General features: G+C 30.3%; 1 protein-coding gene across 2 annotated transcripts; it reads right to left on the bottom strand.

The window, feature by feature from the left end:
- Positions 1-5,900: 5,900 nt before the first annotated feature.
- LOC107479973 (CBS domain-containing protein CBSCBSPB1-like) lies at positions 5,901-9,650 on the bottom strand. Of its 2 annotated transcripts, none has more exons than XM_016100087.3 (14): positions 9,328-9,650; positions 9,095-9,254; positions 8,870-9,002; positions 8,623-8,760; positions 8,378-8,459; positions 8,141-8,254; positions 7,988-8,054; positions 7,759-7,864; positions 7,505-7,572; positions 7,071-7,186; positions 6,835-6,971; positions 6,621-6,709; positions 6,442-6,531; positions 5,901-6,341 (listed from the first exon to the last, which is right to left on the bottom strand). In XM_016100087.3, exons 1-14 carry the CDS (start codon positions 9,450-9,452, stop codon positions 6,162-6,164), a joined length of 1,605 nt encoding a protein of 534 aa, XP_015955573.1. In that variant the 5' UTR covers positions 9,453-9,650; the 3' UTR covers positions 5,901-6,161. The 2 variants fall into 2 exon arrangements, with proteins under 2 accessions (XP_015955573.1, XP_015955572.1); XM_016100086.3 differs by having other exon boundaries at positions 8,590-8,760.
- Positions 9,651-10,244: the final 594 nt, after the last annotated feature.

Consider the following 10,244-nt stretch of genomic DNA (forward strand, 5'->3'; position numbering starts at 1 on the left):
ATCATACAGCTTCTAATTGGAATTAATTGACAAAGGAATTGGCAGTTAATGAATTTTAGAGAAGACTAGAAAGGTCTAAGGAATTAGGGTCTAGTCATATATAGTTTGCCATAAATTAAATACTACATGATTAAAATAGTTAATAAGAAAAGTTAATCCGGAAAAATAGATAACTCTAAAACCTTAACTATTTTCTCCATATTTTATTCCCAATTTATTTACTTGCCTTCCTTCAATATTCTTTATATTGTTTAATGTCTTTTATATTGCCCAAACATTACTTTCTGTTTGCCTGACTAAGTCTATCACTCAATTATTGTTGCTTGATCCATCAATCCTCGTGGGATCGACCCTCACTCACCTGAGGTATTACTTGGTACGACCCGGTGTACTTGCCGGTTAGTCTGTGGTTGTTAAATTACCGCACCAGTGATGATGATGAAAAAAGAAAAAGCAGCAGCAGAAGATGAGGAGGAGGAAGAGGAAGAGTTTTGAATTATGCAAAATATATCAGCACACATACACTGAAAATTCTTAAACAATACACTAAAATATCTTCGTGTTACACCCAAATTTACTGCAAATATAGAAAAATATTTCCTCTAATGCTGTATTTTTTCTTCTTTTTTCCTTATTTCTTTCTTTCTTTTAGTTGAATAAATGTAAGTTCATCCTCTTCCAAGTAATTTTACAGCATTATATGTCTCTTCTTCTTCTTTGTTTGGCTTTTTTGTTTTTATTCTTGTTAAAGGAGTAAAACAAGAAGAAACTTGAGAAGATAAAACAAGAAAAAAAGATGAATAAGAAAAAAAAGATGATGATGATGATGATGATGATGATGATGATGATGATGATGAAAAAGAAGAAAAAGATGCAGCAGAAGATGAGGAGGAGCGAGAAGAAGAGTTTTGAATTATGCAGAACTTATCAGCACACATCCACAGAAAATTCTTAAACATTACACTCAAATATCTTCGTGTTACACCCAAATATCTTCGTGTTACACCCAAATTTGCTGTAAATACAGAAAAATATTTTTTAATGTAAAACTTTTACATTACATTCAATTCAAACCATCAACGATGAAACATTGTTCATTTACAGAATCATAAACTACTAACAAAAAAATTAACTAGATTCGAACCACACCTCTGATTGGATTCAAAATAATAATTAATTTCATTCTGATTCAATTGATAATCTGAACTTGAATTATTCATTATCTTCAACAACGAGATAATTAATGATGGAGGAGAAGGAAGAAAAGGAACGAAGAGAAAAAATTCCAATGAAAAAAGGAGGAAGAGGAGGAGGTGGTGGTGGTGGTGACGACGATAACAAAAGAGAAGAGCGTACGCGCGTGAATATAAATGACTTATAAGACTTGTATCAAAAAATAACTTGTACGTAGAAAATAATTATTAATTAACTATACATGAATTGATGTAGTTATTTTTGTTATAGTGCTATTAGTTAAGTAAATATGAAGCCTTTGATTGTTTTAAATATATTTTAAAAATAAAAAGGAAGATAAAATATCTTTCTTTTATTTTTTCTATTTTTTATAATAGAATACTAGTAAATCATTTAAAGAATTTAATTTTAATACATTATTTTGTTTTACACGATCGTACAATTAGATCTATTCTTTTAAATGATTATTTACACAATTAATATAAAAAATAATTATTTTTATTAATATAACATTAGTAATTAAATGTACGTATAAAATTATTTTACACTTTATAAAAAAATTAAATTTGTCATTTAAAATAAAAAGGTTGGGCGACAATTTTATACGAGCTAAAACAAATAATTACTACTTTGGTCCCCCCCAAATGCCTGGTTGCTGCCGTCCATCAATAATTTTAGGCATGATAATAACTACTTTAATTAAACACACTAAATTAAATTTGATAGTTACTATTATTTTTTTCATAATATTATTACAAGAAAATAAATTTTTTAAATTTATGCTGGTTTTATTTTGACATTTTAAATTATAGTAAAAATATTTATATAATTAAACTACTTTTACAAAAAGGTAATAGAGGATAAAGTTTTCCTTGACTAAAAAGAACAAAATTATTGTAAAAAAAAATTAAATAATAAATTTTTTAGTTATTATTTTTATATGAAAGAGTTTATTTTTTTTATTAATAAAGTGTTAAGTCTGTTGCACAAATAAAAATAATTAATTTCATACTTGTTATTTAAAAATAATATTTTTCTCTCTATATATAAAAATATAATTACATATTAGTATAGAAAATTTATATTAATAGTTATAAAATTAATTTTTTAAATAATTAAATATTAATTCTAATTATTAATCACAACATTAATATTCTCTCTAAATTATATGTAATAATTATACATTTAATGTATTTTTTATAATTGTATAAATTTATTTGAATTATATTATTTTATTAATTTTATGTTTTATTGAATAGAAAGGTAGAGAGAGATAGAAAATGAGAGAGAAAAGAGAGAGAGTTTGTTAATTTAAAAAAAAAATATTTTAATTGTAATGAAAGAATATCTTGTGACACATTTTGATTTTTCAAATTAGTAATATAAAATATAAATGATAAGTTATATATAGATTGAGAATGGTAGTGAGAAATAGAGAAAGGGAGAGAAGTAGATAAGAGGATGAAGGAATGGAGTTTATTAATTTTGGAAAGAAATATTTCATCCCAATTTTAATGAAAGAGTCATGTGATATATTTTGATTGTTAAATTAGTAATATAATATAATTATATTTTAATTTTAATTTTAATATTTTAATTTTAATTTTAACTATATTTTAATTATAATTAAAAATATCATATTATATATTTTAATTGTCAAATTTGTAATTTATCATTAATAATGATATATAAGAGAGATAGAACAGATAAAGAAATGAGAGATAGAGAAAAAAAGAGCTTTTTTATTGAAATAAATACAGAAAAATTTTTATTTTCCAAAATACGCATGGATCAAAACTTTTTTCAAAATACACAGCACTAAATCATGGGAAGCACCCACGAATTAGAAATAGCCTCCATCTCATCGCTGGCTCCCACGATATGGTGGCATGCACAGCAGAGGAAACGTTGACTATCAACCCAGCCTTAGCAGACGCAAAATGGGTCATTCCGTAGATGCATCCACGAAATGGACATATCAATGGCGGCACACACGAATTGGTGCCATTTCAATTCTGGCACTCACGAAATGGGCTTTTTCATTTTAATTTAATTAAGACCGGTATTTTAAATACAAAAAAATAATTTATTAAAAAATATCCCGCATTTTAGATGTATTCATCAAACAAAATTAATCTTTACGGAGTCAAAAATCCTACAACAAAGAAATGATCAATCTTTAACAAACCAATGTATCAAGTTATTAAAATGGTGATTTAACTTACTTAATTAAACTATAGCATATTCGGTGGATCAAAAATTACATAATTTAATTAATTAAGTGCGTGGCTGGGATCTCGAATTCAGAAAGTTCTAATAATTAATAACTAATGTCCAGTTTGGGTAAACAACTTAAATAAGCTATTTTAGAAAGAGAGCTTAAGTATAAGGACTTTTATTAATAGCAGCTTATAAATAAGTTATTTTGTGTTTGGATTTTTAGTTATAGAAGTACTTATTTTAAAGTTGTAGCGTTTAGATAAATAACTAAAAAAATGCAATTTTTTTAGACAATAAAATAGATATTAAAATAACGATAATAACAAATACTTTTTAATATTGAAGGTTAGGATTTATATAACCTAACCACTAAGATTACAATCGTGTAGGCAATTGATTGTTTATTTCCTCTCTTATTAGTTCCATTTTTTAGGCAATTGGTTCTTCTTACGTAATATCATTAGAAAACGGTGTGCTTATATGTGGTGAATGATAATAAAATTTCAATTCACAATAATCTTGATGGCAATACCAAAGAAATTATTGTGTAGTTACTGTTTGCTGTTTTAATGTATATGATATAGTAGGTGAAAATAAAAAACAAATGTGAAATGTATGTCAATGTATATTTTGTTGCTATTTCTTATTTTTTTTACTCCTATTAGAACTCTCTCCTCCTTTATTGAGGTCAATAACTTGCTATAACTAACTACAAAAATAATAACAAACTATAAAAATAAAATCACATATGAAAAAATAAAATTAAAACTGAGATTTCATACTACACTCAATGTCACATACAAATTTAATAATAAAAATATAGTGATAAAATGATTAAAAAATAACTTGAAGGAACATATGCAGTAGGTGGTTTCAGATGAAACATTATTTTAAAATGGTGGTGAATGATCAATATTACAGATGAATCACTATGTAAAAATAGTGGTGGAGGAATCGTACTTCCAGATTATTACAACTTAGTTGCTACATTTCGTATGCATTGAGATGGAGGCTATTTTCAATTCGTGGGTGCTTTCCATGATTTGGTGTTACGTATTTTGAAAAAGGTTTTGATTCATGCATATTTAGGGAAATAATAGTTTTTCTGTATTTATTTCAATAAAAAAGGTCAAAAAAAGAGTGAAAAGAATAGAACTTTTTAATTTTTTAAAAAAAATTTGATTTTAATTATAACAAAAAAATGATATGTGACATATTTTATTGTAAAAATGAATAATATATAATAGATTTTAGTAAATGAGAGAATAGTAATTAAATAAGAAAAAAAGCCTACAACATCCTCTGCAGGATTGTATCGTTTCAGATTGTGTCAATGCATTTTCTACACGTATAGAAAATTTTGTACTTTGATTCCATAACTGTAATGGTGACTTAAAGGGATGATTTGACTAAGGTGGTGGGTCATACTAGAAAAAAGTTATTTCGACTGTGAGAAAAGTTATTGCATAAAAGTTAGAACAAGGATTGATATAAAAAATCTTCTAGAGGATCATAATTAAAATTATGTGGTTAAACGTGAACATAGATTCACGTAACTGCAACAGAGCCACAAATGAAGTAAGAACTTCCTTTATAACAGAAGAAGCTGAGGTTTGACAGAAGATTTCCATTCCATGACTCACAAAAATCACATTGAAACTCTAAAGATTTTTAGGCACATTGATGCAGTAAAGTAATAGAGTACAAGTGCACGTGAATGTTTGAAGCCATTTTACTTATTTTGCATTTTGATTTTAACTTGTCTCTTAGTTTTTTTAAGGTTGTTCTTTAATTTGTTCAGTTATTTTCCAGCATTATTTCAAGTATTTGTTATTGCTTAAATCTTACGATTGATCTTGTTTTAATACAAATGCTTTAAAAACTCTGTTGGTAAAATTGTGCCTGTATCAATGAAGTTATCAATTTCATTTCATTCTGTGCAAAGTTTTGACGCCTGCAGTCAGTAATTCTCTAGATCAAACTCTTCGAGAGGAGTCTATCTGCTCCCCAAATTGAGATCTTGATACAAACTTGGTCGACACCTAGTGTTGAAATTAAAAAAAAAAATCCAAGCAAAATAGTATGTTAAACAAAAAATTTGCCAGATAGTTGCTTCGTGAAATTAGAAATTAATCTGGGAGAGTAATGTTTACCAAAGTAAACCAGGAAAGAAACAAACTAAAAGTCATGATATCTAATATCTAAAACTTTTCAATTAACAATAAAAAATACAATACAATAATATACATCATAACATACAAAACGTATTATTTATAATTTGAGATAAAATATAAAAGTTGAAGTGTGGGTGTCACTTTGTTTATATAGGAAGATCTTAATCATTTATTTTTTATGAAGATTGAATCTCTATAAATTACAAGATGAATGATTAAAATTTTAGTATCTATATTTTGATACAAAAAAATATAAGTTTAAGAATCATAATTGATTTCAGAAATTAAACATTTGGCATAATTAGTCCGCTTTAATTGATTTGACCATTTAATCAATGTGGTTTGGTCCCTAGCTGCAGGCTGGAGATGAGGTATTGTAATTTCTAAACAATATTGGAATTGCTTGAAATTTGTTTGTCTATGAAGTTATTTAGTACATTGTTGCATTGTCAGTCCTCCAGATTGGCATGAGTAAAAAGTGCCTCTCTGAAGTTCAAATAAAAGTAACTCCAGCTTTTGGCCACTACCCCCAAATGAAAAAAGTGGTTAGTGGTATGTTCCTATTTATCATCATCACCTTCGCCTGAAGAATGCTAATAGGCTTAAGCCAGCAACGATTACAGCTCCAGCTGCAACCACACTATATGTTGAGGGCCACATTAAACTTGTGTTTGTGTATGCCAACAAACTCTCCTTGCTAGAGTTTCTTTGGTTATCATTTTGCCCCGAGTACTCTAAATGCAATCTTAATCCCTACAATACCATTCCAAATTCAACTCGAACTTAATTTTGAGACAAATACAAATAATAGATCTCATATTGCAACTTTGAATATATACATGAAGCAATATACCTTTAAACCAGCTGCCTTTGCGTGTTCCACAGCTGCAGCAAGATCACTGTCTGAAGCTAGTACAATTTTATCATGTTCTTCGTCTTCATACTACGAGAAAAAGTTAGGGAAACGATGAAACTATGTAACACTAACTTGATGTTATGTATCAGCATAAATTTGGATATCTTTAAACATACCATAATCTGGGGCAGGTTATTATCAGAGTCAATATCATTATCAACTTTCTGAGAAATGGAAGCTATAACATCTGTCAAGCTCCGAGTATCTAATTAAACATCCATGCATACAGCAAAAACACACTCATCAACTGATAAGGTTATACATATATATAATAAAGGCTAACTTTGATTTGACATATGGGATCGGCTACTATATATATAGTTGACATACCACATGTGAATCTATGAAGTCTGCCTTTCCTATCTTGTACTTTGAAAGAAAATGCTTGCTGCAGCATGCTTGCTGCATTAAAAGGAGTGGTTCTCCCTATTTCTCTTCCCTCAGAAGCAATTTTCAAGGAACTATCACTGGCATCCCATTAAAGATGTATGCATATATAAATACATATACACTACGAAGAAGATACGAGTTTATTTTATTAAATGCAGATAGAAGATAAGTGGCACCTTCGTGAATCGTCGTCGTCATCATCATTTGGACTACTTAAGGATATGGCCGAATCCCAAAACTTTTGTATCATGGAGTCGGCAGCTTCAGTGTTCAAATTGGCAGTATTTCCAACCTTAAGAGGAGAAAATTATCCTTCCATTAGAAAATTTTTTTCTAAAAATAATAATAATAGAAACATGCTTAATGTCTTGTTGCTAGTGATCAGATTGCTAGATTCTGAGAAGCTTAAGAAAATAATAGATGATAATATATGAAGCAGCAAGCTAAGCTTTTTGCAAATTTTAAGACAAAATTGTCTCTGTAGCTACTTCATTCTCATTAATATATAAGATATCGATATTTATCAGTTCATCCTCAACTACTACTTAAAAACATCTAGAGAATCACATCGACAACAGAAAAGTACAAGCCTTATTGACAAGAAGCACACCTGACCAGCTGTTGCAATAGCAGCATGAGCAATATGTATCACATCAAGCATAGCAACAACAGTGCCATCTGCTTTTTAACCAACCAAATCAGAAAAATAACAATGTTAGAACCAATTCTCAACCAGTTTATTTAACAGTAATATTAGGAAGACAAAAAACAACCAAAACTTCAACAATTAATGAATGCTAAATAAAACAAGTTCGGACTATTTCCGTTTACCTTGTACATCCAACTCATGAATTACTACATTACCTTTATCAAGCACTGGAAGATGTAAAAATTTTCCATCTTGCATGGTGTGAAGTGCATCAACAATCGGTGTATCAACTTTTGCACATTCTGGATTTGGAGTCATGGCCTGTCATCAAATAGAAGAGTAAAAGGAAATTAAAAGAAGAGAAGGACAATTATATGATTATTATATATTACATGGTAGGGAAAATGGTCCTAAATATATGTGACTAGATAGACCGTGATGTACCTTCTCAACAAGAGTTGTTGATGCAGGAAGGTTTTGCGCTATTACTCGCATCAAGATATCCTTTGAACTGAAATTAGTAGGCATATTATATAGTCCACCAATAAGGTTTGAGAGTTCAGAGAATAAATAAACTGGCTACAATTAAATACTTACGTGAGGATACCACAAGGTTTGTCATCAACCATGACAACAGCACAACTGACACGAAGTTCAAGCATCTTCTTTGTTGTTGCCAAAACTGTGTCCGTTGGTGAAACTGTTATAACCCTGAAAGGTTCCAGAATCTGCAACATTAACTTGGATTGCCGGTAGGTAATAACTCCAGATTAAAAATACAAATAAATAAAAGGCCAAGTTATTCAATTCAAACATCTAAAAGTAATTACCTACTTTGATTTCTCAGGAATAATTGTAGACAAAGAAGGCTTGAATATCTGGTCCCGAAGAGTCTCCAAGAATGAGGAATTGGAGCCTGCATTAAGGCATAAATCAAATTAGCATGAAACAGATACTGGAATAGTTAATTCTGTCCAATGATGAGTTTCCTAATTAATAAGAAATCATAAAACTAATTGATTAATTAATGAAGATACTCTACAAACCAGAAGCAGATGGTCCCCAGTGTTTTTCGATACCTTCAACTGCCGCTGCAATTGCCTTTCCTTTCTCAGCTGCCCTTTCAAGGCGCGCAATGGCATCATACAAACACTTTGCTATGTCAAGTATGGCAACAACTTCTCCATTTTCCACCACAGGTAAATGCCTGAATTTTCCTGATGGTATATATATACATACATACAAGATTATATGAAAGACCCTGCAACGTAACGCATGATACTGCATGAAAAATGAATATATATATATATATATATATACACCAACCTTGAACCATCTTTTGGAGTGCTTCCACAGCAAGAGTATCGGAAAGGACGAATACTGGATTCCTTGTCATAACCTTGGAAACGGGTGTGTCTTCAAGATTAACCTCGCGCGCAATGACTCTTGTAGCTATATCCTTCATCAAGTTATTAGAGGAATGAACTTCATGAATTAATTAAGTTCTTGCACAACAGAAATAAGATCCAGAGAGTTCCACGTCATATATACCTTGTCCGTCAGGATTCCACAGAGCAAAGCATTCGAATCGGTTAGTAAAAGAGAATCGACTTTGCGAGCAGCCATACGACGACATGCTTCAGAAATACTTGTTGAGTCGGGCACTGTCAATGCTCTTGAAAGTCTTAATGACCTCACAGTTCTCTCTCCCCTGTTCCAATCACAAACAATTAGAGAGAACAAGGTGAAAAGTGAAAGAACAATTAGAGAGATAGAGAACATACGTGCGTTGAGGGGTAAAGGATTTTCGAATATCAGGGGATGAAAGCTCGGAAGAGAAGTTTTTCTTCTTCTTAGGGCGCGAGGGACTGTTGGTCAATGACACACTCCTTCGACCGTGATTTGCCATGTTGGTTGGATGAGCGGTGGCCGGGAAATGAGATTCCCGAGGACCAGCCCGCGAAGGAGAAATTAAAACGATTGATTGAGAGGGAAAAGTTGATGACCAAAAATAATAACAAGACAAAGAGAAAGATGGGAGAGGAGACGTTGAAGGCTATTCCCATGGCGCCAATACGATAAATGACTTGTTCCCGCTTTGTAGGACACACGAACTACGCTGGACTCTACACGTTTTACTCTCAAATGTGAGCCCTCCAAATTTGCATTCATCCCCTTGCGCTAAAATGGTAGTAACATACACATATAACACAACTAAACTCACTCTGCTTTGTCTATTTTATTCCATTTTAATAACGCAGACCACATTAATTTACATTTTATTAACTTTTTTAAAATTTAAATTAAAAATAATAATGAACATATACTATTATTAGAAATTTAGAACAAAAGCATTGAATTAGCACCTAATAAATACCTACCCTGCATAAAGTATATCTGTTAGAAAAATGAATGAATAATTAGAGCAACAATTTCGTTAGCTAAACAACAAAAATTGAAAATAATGTAAACAGTTGACTGCATTTTTGATAAATAAAAAGTGAAAAAACAAAATTCATCCCTAATTATTCTCTTAAAAAATTTATTTTCACCCTTTACACTTTAACTATCTACTTCTTAATCTTTTTACTACAGCACTACCACTCTCCAAATTCTAATTGCGCCGTCGTTTCCTACCTCCCCAGCCAACCTCAGCGCTGTCAAGTTTTCTCCCTATCAAGTCGGTGTTGTGCCGACTTTC

This window comes from Arachis duranensis, chromosome 3 (genome assembly GCF_000817695.3).
Source record: "Arachis duranensis cultivar V14167 chromosome 3, aradu.V14167.gnm2.J7QH, whole genome shotgun sequence".
Taxonomy (NCBI): domain Eukaryota; kingdom Viridiplantae; phylum Streptophyta; class Magnoliopsida; order Fabales; family Fabaceae; genus Arachis; species Arachis duranensis.